At 54.3% G+C, this 13,466-nt stretch overlaps 1 protein-coding gene across 1 annotated transcript in view; it reads left to right on the top strand.

Annotated features, from left to right (window-relative positions):
• The window catches only part of CARMIL2 (capping protein regulator and myosin 1 linker 2), a 130,226-nt gene that overhangs the window by 72,918 nt on the left and 43,842 nt on the right, over nucleotides 1–13,466 (top strand). Inside the window, exons 29-31 of the mRNA XM_030581180.1 lie at nucleotides 3,182–3,269; nucleotides 4,184–4,315; nucleotides 5,093–5,159. Of these exons, the coding sequence (XP_030437040.1) occupies nucleotides 3,182–3,269; nucleotides 4,184–4,315; nucleotides 5,093–5,159 (287 nt within the window). The remainder of the gene's footprint in view (nucleotides 1–3,181; nucleotides 3,270–4,183; nucleotides 4,316–5,092; nucleotides 5,160–13,466) is intronic.

The raw sequence follows: 13,466 nt of genomic DNA, 5'->3' as shown, positions 1-13,466 counted from the left end.
CCCGCTCTGACTCGGCCGTGTGACACGTGTCTCGCAGCGCTCTCCTGTCTCGCCACCCAGGGAATCCCCAGGGCAAACCAGGGACACCGAGAGCAGTGACGCGGCTGGCGGGGCGAGTCGGCACTCGCGCGGGTGATGTTTCATCACAGTTTTACGTCAGCCTGGCCAACCAGTAATAGCCCAGGCCTCAGAGCTGCTTGCCCGCCTTCCCCCAGGAGGAGAGGGGAGCTGGGGTTCTGTTCGTCTGTCAGAAGAGCAAGGTCGCCCCGCGGTGTAGTGAGCAAGTCCAGCGTAGTGGCTCCCTGCCTGGGCCAGCATTCGTTGGCCTCCACTGGGATTTGTAGCTGAAGTGACAGATGGCTGCTGTGTTGTATTGGGCAGGCTGCTCCTTGGCACCAGTCTCTCCCCTCTCTGCATGTCAGGGTGTGGGCCTCACCCAGAGGCTCTGCACCATGCATGTGGGGCAGTCTGAGAAGTGAGACTATTCCCTTCTTCGCATACGCCCCAGCCTCCTTGCCCTGGGACTAGCCCAGTCACCGCCCTGCTGGGAAGCGCCATGTGAAAGGAGGATAGAGCAGAGCAGAGTTCTCACTCAGGCCAGGGCTACTGCTTCACGGATGAAACTGGGTGCGTGAATTCTGCCGGGGAGTCAGACTCCGTCAGGCCCTGTGTGGCTGATAACTCACTCCTGCGTAACCTTGGGGGCAGGGGAGAGGGACGTCCGTTTGCAGGGCTAAATCGCTGGACAGCAGTTCTCAGCTGCAGTGATTGGCTCCACAGCACCTACAAGCAGGCCTGGCTGCCCTCTGCAGTTTGCTGTGTCTAAGCAAATGTGTTTCATGTCCCCGTGCAAACAAAATGCAGCCCCATTCCCCTCTAGCAGGTGTTCCTGGGTGTCCCCCTTACAGGATAGCTGGGCCAGCCCCAGGCCTGGGCTTAGCGCTCATGCCAGCCTGTGATCTTCCTTTAAGGAACTAGGGGCTTGGTCCTGAGAGGAGCAAAGCATCTACCCCTCAGGGTCGCATCTCAGATCCAAACAGAGAATAACAGCATCCCTCATGGGGTGGATGTAGCCTCCCAATTCAAGGAGTGCATTAGACCACATCTAGCCCTGCTTCCTCCATTCCCCGCAGTGTCTGCGGGGGGCAATTGCCATTGCAGCCCAGAGCGGGCAAAGCCAGTGGACTGGGCATCCCTGCCCTGGTGGTGGTGGCACAGGCTCCCTGTGCCTCCCCTCGCCCCACAGCTCCCTGCTGGCTGGACCAGAACAGCCTGGCTTGCACTTCTCTGTGCTGCCGAAATCCTTACCCCTCCCCACTGGCTCAAGGCTTCCCGCCAGGGCCCTGGTGCAGATTCTGGATCCGGGTGCCCAGCCATGTGCGATGCATGCGTGGGAGTTACCAGGTGAGTGCTAACCAATTGAGCGCGCTCACAATCCTCTCTCCTTGGCAGTCCACACTTGTGTTTCAATAACTGCTGGAGCGGAGCCCCTGACAAAGGAGTGCAGCATCATTGTCCCCATTTTACAGATGGGGAAACTGAGGCAGGGTTGCAGTCACATGGTTGTTGGACTAGAACCCAGGACTCATAGGTCCCAGTCCCCTGCTCAATGCCCTAGACCAGGCCCAGGTCAAGGCTTCAAGGATGTGTCAGTTGAAACAGCTTTTCTTAAATAAACAGGAAGTTGGTACCTTGGCACTCCCCCTGTCCCCGTGCCCATTAGCTGCCGTAACACAACCGGCAACACTTGTACTGTGAGATACACGATATTCCTCCCTAGCGGGAATGACCTCGGACTGATGCAATGGAATCTCCAATAGCTTCTTGGCCTCATGGTGTCAGATTGAGGCAGGATTGGCGCTGGGCCCGCAGTTCACGTTCTCTCCTTGGTTTAATTGCATGGAGGGTCTTGTGGGAGCTGCTTCCTGGGAACCTGTCCCTTCACTTTCCTGCCGTGCGAAGGCTGAACTGTTCCTCTGCCACAGGGCCTAGGCTGTGGGGGTGACTCTGATTCCCCCCTTTCTGCCAGTTCCCATTTCCTAGAAACCAAGTGCAGGCGATGTGAGGGCGGCAGCTTTGGCATGCGCAGTGTGTGTTGAGGTAGCCTCTGCGTGGGTCTGCCCACTCCCTGCTGCTTGGCGGAGCGGTGCCTGGTGCTGCTTCCCCTTTGGCGGGGCAGAGAGCCCAGCTGGGGTCGGTGCTTGGGCCGTACCCTGGTCTTGTGGGTGCTTGTTGGACGGACCACACGCCCTTGGGCTGCCTGGCGAATCCGCAAGTTGCTGGAATGGTCTGTGTTGGTTTCTGACTCACTGTCAAATGTATTGGGATCTGGAGAGCAGCTGTTGCCCCCCATAGCCCAGCCTGAGCTTGTAGAGCCGGGCACAGCCCTGGCGTATAGGGCAGAACAAGGTCTAGTGCCCTCAGCCCCCTGGCCACCCAAGCAAGGGCAGGATGAGGCGGGGCTCTGGCCTTGTCCTTCCCCCTCAGATTAGCCCACAGTGCAGGGCTTCCCTTTGGATGGGGTCGAAGATCTTCCTCCTCTGGCACCCCAGAGGCTCCCTCGGGGTGGTGCAGCGCCCCCAGCATGGCTGGGGAGCTCTGACCCCTCCTGTGGGGCTGCCCAGGCAAGGGGCTTGGAGTCCTGGGAGTAATTAGCGCATACAGAGGCCAGTCTCGCTATCCTCACGAGCGGGAGGCCGAGAGGTGCTGGGAGTCTGCGGCAGGGCTGGGGACGGACCCCAGGGGCTACGTTCAGCCTGTCAGGGCATTTCCTCCCTGCTCTCCTGGCTTCCTGTCCCGTGACCTCGTTCCATCACCAGCCTTGCCCTCCGCACTGCCTGGCAGGCTCTCTCCCAGCGCCGGCTGCAGTGGCTAGAGGCTAGCTTGGCTTGTACTTGGAGGTGAGCTCTGCGGGGCAGGAGCTACGTGCGCAGTGCTTGGTGCCACGGGACCCGGCCCACGGTGCGAGCTCCTGAACTGTAGTACGGTGCAGAGACAGTGTGAGAGCATGTGGGGGCCTGGTTAGCCCTGCTTCCCGACCTGTTTTCTTGCATCTCCTCTGGCTGCAGTGCTGGCTTGCTGGGACAGGAACTGGCTGCTGTGGCCTTCCCGCTCCCCTCCACTGCTCCCAGGGCTGGGGGGCTCCCGCCCGCCGCACTCACCACCCTGTCTCCTCTCGCAGCGAAATCAGGCTGTCTGTCATTGCGGCTGTGGCCGACGGGCTGATCGACGAGGTGCTGGAGGACCTGACAAGTGCTCGGTGCCGGCTGGTGAGTGGCCTTGTTCGCTCTCTCCTTCCTCCAGGGCCCTGCCTGGCAGAGAGGTGCCAGCATGAGCGCACAGCCTCTCCCTTCTGCTCCTAGTGCTGGAAGCCAGATGGTGGGCCCAGTTCCTGGCACAGCCCCAGGGCTCTCAGGGGGCCCACTGTGCTGGTGGAGCTAGACTGGGCTTTGCCCAGCACGGGGCAGCTGAGTGCAAAGACTCCGTTGTTGTGGTCCCAGGCAGCTGCCAGGGCTAGTACCCACAGCTGTGCCAGTCTTCAAAGGGGTCAAGGCTGGAGCTCTGACTCTTGCCTCCTCTCTGTGGTTTGCACAGGGTGAGGCAGCTGTGCCCTTCCTAGGCCTGCCTCCGACCTGAGTCACCGCTCCAGCACACGCCTGACCAAGGACTCTGACTTAAAGCCACAGTTAACCCCTGGTGTGCCAAGGCCATGGCCTCGGGCATTGCCCAGTCTAGTGACAGGAGAGCAGCTGTTCTGAAAAGGGGCTGCACAGTTTCCACTTGCTGGTTTTCTCCTGGGCCGGCTTCTCCCCCAGGCATCCCCCTTCCCAGCAGAGCAGCTGGCCTTCTTGCCCTCTCCTTGCTATGGCACCATCCCAGGATTAACACTTTGGTGCTATTTGTCTCCTGCCCCTTTCGGTGCGAGGGCCAGGAGCCGCCCTGTGGCTGAGAGTGGTAAGGAATCACTGGGGAAAGCTGACACCAGCTGGATTTGTGCCCGGTCTCCTTGTGGGCTCTGTTGGCACCACAGCTGGACTGCGAGGAGAAAGCTTTGGCAGACCAGAACCCTAGAAACATGGAGGACACATCCTGGAGCTCACAAGGAGCAGGGCATTATTATACATGAATGTGCCCTGCCATGCTTCATCAGGGGAATAATTTAAGTGCTACCTAATGGTTTTAGGCAGAAAATCTCCCCAAGCAAACTCCGGATCTTCATATGCTACCGACAGACAATACTGAGGAGGAGGATTTTCTGCTAAAGAAGAGCAGGAATCTGCTGGATGTTGCTGAGCAAAGCTTTGCAGCTGAGGAGGTATGGCTTGGTTTCCTTCTCTCCCCTTCATGCTGATGTCCAGGCTGACACAGTTGGTTAAAGGTATTAAATCAGGATCCAGTAGAAGGAGATGTTAAACCTTTCCCTGAGCTCTGAGCAATATTTATTGTGCTCAAGGGCTGCTGATCTGTCCAGATGAAGACAATTAAAATAACTGCTGGTATAATTGTTCATAGATTTGGGTGGTTCTCTGGGAGCGATTGGGTTTTTATTGCGTTCCTGGGCCAGGATCAAACTCCATTGGCTTTGAGAAGTTAGGCACAAAATGACCTGTGTTTGCTGCAGGTGGCTTTTGACAGGTTCTAGCATCAGAAATGGCCCTGAGAAATTGCCATGTAGTCCTCAGATGCAGCAGCCAAGCAGGGAGAAATGTTTTCAGCCACAGGGACCTGCAGCAGCTCTGGGGGGGTCTGTGTAGATACGGTGTGGTGACAAGATCCAAGAGCCGTAGGTTTCAGGTGTGACCAGTCCTCATCCCATCTGGGTGTGGAGTAAGCCCTGGTCCATTCGGATGCTGTGCACGTGTAGCTAACTGTGCATTCGGAGCCCATTTTAAAATGCAGATGTATCAGGCCCGAAGCCTGTAACACAGCCGCCAGAATTGGTTTGTAATCGTGACTTTTGCCGTCTCAGCCCCCTCCAAGGCCTGGTTATCGGAGGATGGTGAATGGACTCGCTTTCCACTTGCAGTTAGCCCCGTGTACGTTTTGCAGAGCACTGCACACTGAAAAGCAACATCTCCACCTCTCTCTGCAGTATAAGACGGCTCTGAGGAGGAAAAACAAGCACTTCAGGAGCATCCGGCCCACGCCCACCATGAGAAGTAAGGCCGATACAGAGACGTTCTCCGCTTACAACTGTGTCTTGCTGTGAGTCAGTGGCTACTCTGACATCTGCAGGGTTGGTCATATGTAGGAGTCCATTGTGGCATCACAGATAATATCCAGGTGTCTGTCATCAATCCCTGGCAGTGCAGGTGTCCAAGGGAGGGCGAGTGGAGGGAGCAGCCACAGAACCTAACTGAGGACAGGAGACAGACTCTGGCCAAAGAGGGATGGGGGTGCAGGTCAGATAGTCAGAATACAGGGACACTGAGCACAGAGGCCCGGAGAACGCCTGCTGCCCTAAAGAGGAGTCCCGGGGGCCGTGAATGTTGCCCAGCGGAACTCTGCCAGGGTATGCACATGGGAGTGAGACAAAGTCCCAGCCCCTGGCCAGCTGTGGAGCAGTCCTAGGATGGTGGTGCCAGTGACAGTGTCCTGCCACCCAGCGCGGCTGGTGTTCAGCTCTTGGTCTCCTCGGTGAGGTTCGTCGTGGTGCCTTTCAGTTATGGACTCTAGAGACTGCCCTAAGACTGCAGGTTTGTTTCCCGTGGGCAGCCAGCTAGATATGGGGTGGGCCTGACTTTTGATGCCTAGTGCGGTCTGGTTGGCGCAGACATTGCCCAGCCCCTGAACCAGACTCAGGCTGCTTCTCCATTGAAGAGCTTTTTGGTGACTTGCCGCATCTGGATCTAATCCTGCTCCAATTGTAAAACTCCCATTGACTCCAGCAGGAACAGCACTAAGCCCTCTGCCCCGGCTGTCTTGGGCTTTGGCATCACCGGTTTCACTGACAGCCTCACACCAGGTGTTGCTTTTGAGTCACGTTGTGACAAGACACCCGAGCCATGTCAGAATTACCCACAGGCTTGTTGGCACCATGTGGATGCAGATCTGGGAAGGGATCTCACTTGAAATTTGCCTTTCCACCAGCTCGCTCGGTTCTCCTGGTTCTGGAGAGCCAAACTCCATATTATCTGTGGGACAGAATGAACCTGGTATCTCTCTTTTGTGCGAACAAACCCAGCAGATCAAAGCTGTGCTTCTGTGACTGACAGACTAACGTCTTGTTGCCTGCATATATTGGTCTGCATTGTCCCCAAAGGCTCCCTCAACACCTTGTGGTCACAGCCCCATATTTTAGCATGGTTTAGCCTCCAGGCCTCCGGATCAGCAGCGGGCTTGGTGCCAGTCAGCCTGGGACAGTGCTGGCATCACCGCCCATGTGGGGTCCTGCTGGCCCAGTTGGTCCACCTGCCCCATGCTGCGAGGAATGGTTTTAAGTTCCCCTTGAATTCATGGGGAGGAGTAGTAGGAAATGCCGGCTCCTTGTTTAGCATAAAGTGCCTGGGGACAGTGACTGGAGCTACTGTAAGGAATTGTGAAATGAGATGAAACACCTCCTTTCCCAGGATGCCCTGGGGCAGCCCCATGAATATCTGTTTTGAAAGGTGCACATGCGGTTTTTAGCTGTCTCTGAGTAATAACCCCGTGTGAGGCCTTTGTGACTCATGGCTCTGCTCTGGGGCAAGGAGAGAGACTTCCTAAGCCATGCAGCCCTACCGCTGAGCCCCGTTGCTGCCTGCTGGAGCCCCAAGTTCATTTAGGGCTTGGGAGAATCTGAAAATCTCTGCTAATGCTTTGTCCCACGGGGGAGCATTTCACATTGACTGAGACTGTGGAAATAAGCTTTTTCTGATTTAGTCCACGGGCAGTTGCAGGGAGATGTTACTACTTCCCTGCTCTGAGGGGAAGGTCTGTCCAGTGCACCGTGTAGATCAAGCGGATGAGTCTCAAACGATGGTAGAACACATGCCAAGAAGCTGGGGTGCTCGGGAGGGATGGGCGTGGCTGACATCTCTCCATGGCGACTCTAGCAGAGAAGCTTTTGTCAGCTCCAGGTCGTGCTGCTCAGAGATGTCTGGCTGGGCCTCACCTCAGAGGAGACCAGGGCAGAGGCGGCCAGAGTGTGACCCTGAGCTACCTGCCCCCTTGTTCACCTTCCATTCGGAGGGGAAACCCATGGAGACTGTGCTTCCCAGAATTCATTGCTCAATTTTGAGCCGAGGGGGTGGCTAGGGGTGGACAAACTCACCTGATTCTTTCCCCTTCCCAGGCACAAAACCGGGCCTAAACCTTCCATCAGCTGGTAGGTAGAGTCCCAAACCAGAGAGCCATGCGAGCAGCCCCCCGGTACCCTGGCATTGGGCATCCTGCCCTGGGAGCAGGGGTCTGTGAGAACAGAGCCAGCCTGGTGGCTTTGTTGAGACCATTTCTCTCCGTAGCTGTATGTGTCCTGTCTCCAGACGGGGACTGAGTGGCCTGTTTCCAGGCTGTGTGCTAACAATCCACTCCATCCCTTAAGTCTGGCTACGCAGCAATCACAGGTGTGTTTGCAGCATGTGTAGCAGACCTGAGCTAGCTCTGACTGAGCCAACTTGCTAAAAATAGCGTAGCTGTGCCGGCCCAGCTTAGCTGTCTGTGTACCAATCTGGGACCCTGGGCACGTACCCGGATGGCTAGCTCATGCCATCACCATGCCACTGTGGCTATGTTGCTGTTTTTAGTGAGCTGGTTTGACCAAAGCCCATGCCTGCCTGGGCTACAGTCACCCTCCGATTGCAGCGCAGAGAGAGCACAGGGAGGTTTGTAGCAGGTGAGCCCCAGGCGTTATTGCCACAGAACCCGGCCAGCTGGAAAAATGGATTTCCTTAAAGGGAGGCTTTCAACAGACAAAACATCCTGTATGAATGTCCTCACCCGACAGCTTTGTGTGTCGCCCGGAGTCACTATCTGCTGCAATGTAACAGGAGCAGAACCTCCACCAAGGGCTCTCAGAGCTAGAGGGAGGAAGGACTGGCCGGGCTCCCCTGTGAAGCTCTGACCTGTTGCTTTGCAGTGAAAGGAGAAGGTTTGGCTGTGCCAGGATTGCAAACGTCCCGGGCTCGAGCTGCATGCGTCCCTCTCCAAGGAGTGGAATCCCCTGTGTGTGACGGGTTCTCTGCAGCCTACACCCCAAGCCGCTGCTTCTTCAGGCTCCTGCTGCCCCCAGCTCCCCGATCTGGGCCTGATGGGGGGAGGGTTAGCCCTGAACCCCAGTTATTGGTGTCCTGCCCACAGAACAGTGTCCATCATTTATTCTGCCCATGTGATGGAATAAATGAGCCAACAGGGAGGTTGGGTGCATGTGAATCTCTCAGACTCACACACCTTAGTGAACTCAAGGGGTTTCACTGCAAATCCAGCAGCTGGGAATAGGGGTGTGGGACCATTCCTGGGGATATCCGCTGAGTGCATGGCACTTTGTCTTTTGGGGCAACTGTCAAACAGTTGTGGCTCCTTGTTTCATGGTGATGCAAGGATAAATCCAGGAATTGCTTGTAGAAGGTTCCACGTTCTGCCTTCGCTCCAGCGGTTTTCCAAGCTCATGGGCGAGCAAACCCAGTGGAGATGGTTCCCAAAAATGTCAGTGAAAGAGGCAGCATCTGATGGCATTTGGCCTGCCCTCCCCTTCCCTGTATGCTGTGCCTTGCCATGGGGTGCTGCAGCCCTGGCAGTCTGTGCTGAGAAGCCAGCCTCCTGGAGACAGGATCGCTTGACAGGAGCTCACTGGAGCAATGAGGAGGATGATGTTGGCTATGACCCTTCCTGCGACTCTGTCTCATTATCCGTCAGGACCCGGATGTTTGGGCGAAGCGGGGTCTGATCCTGGCGTGATTCCGAGTCTGGCTCCGGAGGGATTCGCTGGCCGTGTATCGCCCAGCCCAGTGACAGCATCATGGGCCCCACCGTGGGAGAGAGTGTTGACCATTGGGGCCCTGAATAGGCCCCAGCACACAGTGAGGAAATCCAGAGCTAGCAGCAGCCTCTGTAATGCAAAGAAAAGCAGCCAGAATGCTGCCTAGCCCGCGCTGCTCTAACAACAGGCACCGACTCTGCCACGTGCCCTCAGCTGCGCAGCATCCACAGTGTCCAGATTTACCTTCCCTGGATTTCCACTCAGCTTTCTGCCTGGGTCTCCGTGGCAATGCGCTCATGCTGCAGGGTGTTTATTCCCACGGCGGCTCGGGGGCGTTTTCTTGTCAGATTTCCAAGGTTTCTGCTCTCGTTTTTCCCCAAAAACCTTTTGTTACTTGAGTTTGGGCTGTGACAGGAAAACTCTGCAAAGGACCAGATCATGCCATATCTGTTAGCATTGTCCCTGCAGGTGCAGGCAATATCCAGGATGAGCCAGTTGGCTAACAAGCTTCCTACACATGGGTCTAGCTCCTTCTGCTCCAGAGTCGGGGACTGTGCTTGGGGAGTGGGGTTGGCTGGCCCGGCAGCTTGTAGACTTCTGGATATGTACTGCAATGGGGCAGCATAGCTAGGCCATGTACCATTTCTAGCACATGGGGTCTTGGTGTTACCACAACCAGCTAGAAGACAGCAGTCAGGTGGAGCACCTGTGGCTCCTCTTACTGCCCACCTACCTGGGAGACCAGGCTCTGGTGTTCAAACATTCACAGCTACAAGTACTGGGTATAATCCTGCCTCTAAAAACAAGGAGCTGACGAAGCTCTCGGCACCTTCCGTTCTCTCCCAAAGGGCAGAGAGTCTCTTTCGCTGGTGAGTGGGACACAACGGGGCGCAGGGGTTAAACTCATTCCAGTGGGGCTGCTGGGTGGGGGTGCTGGTCCCTGCTCTGTGGGGAACGGGCTTCTCTTTGCATCTCCCTGCGTAGGCTGGCAAAGGTCGTGGAGGCAGTGTGCCCAGCCTGTAGGAGAGGGAGTGAATGGAGGCCCTTGCCCTCTGGGAAGAAGCAACCTGCCAACTGGAAGTAGGGTGACCAGATAGCAAGTGTGAAAAATTGGGACAGGAGGTGGGGGGTAATAGGCACCTATATAAGAAAAAGCCCCAAATATCGGGATTGTCTCTATAAAATCGGGACATCTGGTCACCCTAACTGGAAGGTGGAACCTGGGATGTTAAAGGAGGAAATAGAGGTCACTTGGGCCTGTGAGCTCCATTAGCCCCCTAAACTTGCACCTGCCAGTTATAAGGAACATCAGAACAGCTGTACTGGGTCAGACCAATGGTCCATCTAGCCCAGTGTCCTGTCTTCTGATGCCAGGTGCTTCAGGGGGCATGAACAGAACAGGGAATCATCGAGTGATCCATCCCCTGTTGTCCACTCCCAGCTTCTGGCAGTCACAGGCTAGGGACACGCAGAGCATTGGGTTGCATCCCTGACCATCTTGGCTAATTCTTTTTAGAACCCAGTTATACTTTTGGCCTTTACAACATCCCCAGGCAACAAGTTCCACAGACTGACTGTGCTGTTTCAGAAGAACTTCCTTTTGTTTGCTTTATATCTGCTGGCTGTTCATTTCAGTGGGTGGCCCCTGGGTTCTTGTGTTGTGTGAAGGGGTAAATAGCACTTCTTGATCCACTTTTTCCACACCAGTCGCAATTTTATAGACCTCTCTCATCCCCCTCTTAGTTGTCTCCTTTCCAAGATGAACATTCCCAGTCTTATTAATCTCTCCTCATATGGAAGCTGTTCTGTACCCTGAATTATTTTTGTTGCCCTTCTCTGTATCTTTTCCAGTTCTAATATAGCTTTTTTGAGATGGGGTGACCAGAACTGTGCGCAGTATCAAGATGTGGGCGTACCATGGATTTATAGAGAGGCAATATGATATTTTTTGTCTTCTTGTCTATCCCTTTATTAATGGTTCCTAACATTCTGTTCACTTTTTTGACTGCCACTGCACACTGAGTGGATGTTTTCAGAGAACTATCCACAATGACTCCAACATCTCTTTCTTGAGTGGTAACAGCTAATTCAGACCCCATTTTATATGTGTAGTTGGGATTATGTTTTCCAATGTGGATTACTTTGCATTTATCAACATTGAATTTCATCTCTCATTTTGTTGCCCAGTCACCCAGTCTGTGAGATCCCTTTGTAGCTCTTCGCAGTCTGCTTTGGACTTAATTATCTTGAGTAGTTTTGTATCATCTGCAAACGTTGTCACCTCTCTGTTTACCCCTTTTTCAGATCATTTATGAATATGTTAAATAGGACTGGGCCCAGTACAGACCCTGAGGGACACACCACTATTTACCTCTCTCCATTCTGAGAACTGACCATTTTTCCTACCCTTTGTTTCCTATCTTTTAACCAGTTACTGATCCATGCGAGGACCTGCCCTCTTATCCCAGTCTAGTGCCAGAATCCATCGCTCCATGTTCCTAGCCCTGATGGGCTCTTTGTACATAATACACCATGTGGAACTGCAGGTGCAGGCAGGGTGAGATGGCTGCCAGGGCAGAGAAGGTTCTTTCTACATGGAGCATTCTCAGTGTAGCATCAGCCACTCAGCTGCAAACCGTTCCTGCCAAGACTGGACCCCTGAATGGGCTACCCTAAGGCATCAGGCCAGTCTGTGGTGCCTGCTGGAGCCCTCATATGCGGCACTGGAGTGCCTGGATTAGAAGATGTGCCCCCTATCCAGGGGGCTTGCAACGCTAGCTCTCTGCACTGGCATGGCAGCTCAGTCAGGCACGGACCCTCTCTCCCTCCTCATGAGAGCTGCTGGCTCATTTGGGAATGGTTCTGGTGGCCCCAGCAGCGGGAGCCCCAGCTCCCGCTCCCCTCCTGGAACCGGTCTCTCTCTCGATCCCCACCAGCTGGCTACAGGTGAGGAAGGGACTGACTTAAGAAAGCAAACGCCATTGAACCCAGCAAGGAAATGCCCTGCCTGCTAGTGGCCCCTCCCTTCTGGCTGCCCTAGGCCTCTGATCTCCCACTTAGCGCTGCATTAGTGCAGAGCTGATCACGCACAGTCACACGTCGGTGTTTAACTGCATGTTTAACTCCAGTATGAAACTGCAGAAAAACCTGAGAGTCTCTAGATTAAGTTTAGAAGTGTGAGCAACAAGGAGATGTTGTGGTGGGAGTCTGCTATAGACCACCAGACAAGGGGGATGAGGTGGATGAGGCTTTCTTCCGGCAACTAGCAGAAGTTACTAGATCGCAGGCCCTGGTTCTCATGGGAGACTTCAATCACCCTGATATCTGTTGGGAGAGCAATACAGCGGTGCACAGACAATCCAGGAAGTTTTTGGAGAGTGTAGGGGACAATTTCCTGGTGCAAGTGCTGGAGGAACCAACTAGGGGCAGAGCTCTTCTTGACCGGTTGCTTACAAACTGAGAAGAATTAGTAGGGGAAGCAAAAGTGGATGGGAACCTGGGAGGCAGTAACCATGAGATGGTCGAGTTCAGGATCCTGACACAAGGAAGAAAGGAGAGCAGCAGAATATAGACCCTGGATTTCAGAAAAGCAGACTTTTACTCCCTCAGGGAGCTGATTGGAAGGATCCCCTGGGAGAATAACATGAGGGGGAAAGGAGTCAGGAGAGCTGGCTGTATTTTAAAGAATCCTTATTGAGGTTGCAGGAACAAACCATCCCGATGTGTAGGAAGAATAGTAAATGTGGCAGGTGACCAGCTTGGCTTAACAGTGAAATCCTTGCTGATCTTAAACACAGAAAAGCAGCTTACAAGAAGTGGAAGATTGGACAAATGACCAGGGAGGAGTATAAAAATATTGCTCAGGCTGCAGGAGTGAAATCAGGAAGGCCAAATCACACTTGGAGTTGCAGCTAGCAAGAGATGTTAAGAACAACAGGAAGGGTTTCTACAGGTATGTTAGCAACAAGAAGAACGTCAAGGAAAGTGTGGGCCCATTACTGAATGAGGGAGGCAACCTAGTGACAGAGGATGTGGAAAAAGCTAATGTTACTCGATGCTTTTTTTGCCTCTGTCGTCACGAACCAGGTCAGCTCCCAGACTGCTGCATGGGCAGCACAGTAAGGGGAGAAGGTGACCAGCCCTCTGTGGAGAAAGAAGTGGTTCAGGACTATTTAGAAAAGCTGAATGAGCACAAGTCCATGGTAAAGGAGTTGGCGGATGTGATTGCAGAGTCATTGGCCATTATCTTTGAAAACTCATGGCGAATGGGGGAGGTCCCGGATGACTGGAAAAAGGCTAATGTAGCGCCCGTCTTTTAAAAAGGGAAGGAGGAGGATCCAGGGAACTACAGGCCAGTCAGCCTCATCTCAGTCACTGGAAAAATCAAGGAGCAGGTCCTCAAGGAATCAATTCTGAAGCACTTAGAGGAGAGGAAAGTGATCAGGAACAGTCAGCATGGATTCACCAAGGGCAAGTAATGCCTGACTAACCTAATTGTCTTCTATGAGGAGATAACTGGCTCTGTGGATGAGGGGAAAGTGGTGGATGTGTTATTCCTTGACTTTAGCAA

This window comes from Gopherus evgoodei, chromosome 12 (assembly GCF_007399415.2).
Source record: "Gopherus evgoodei ecotype Sinaloan lineage chromosome 12, rGopEvg1_v1.p, whole genome shotgun sequence".
Lineage (NCBI taxonomy): Eukaryota > Metazoa > Chordata > Testudines > Testudinidae > Gopherus > Gopherus evgoodei.
The sequence above is the reverse complement of the archived record's forward strand: the minus strand, read 5'-3'. Positions and strand labels throughout refer to the sequence as shown.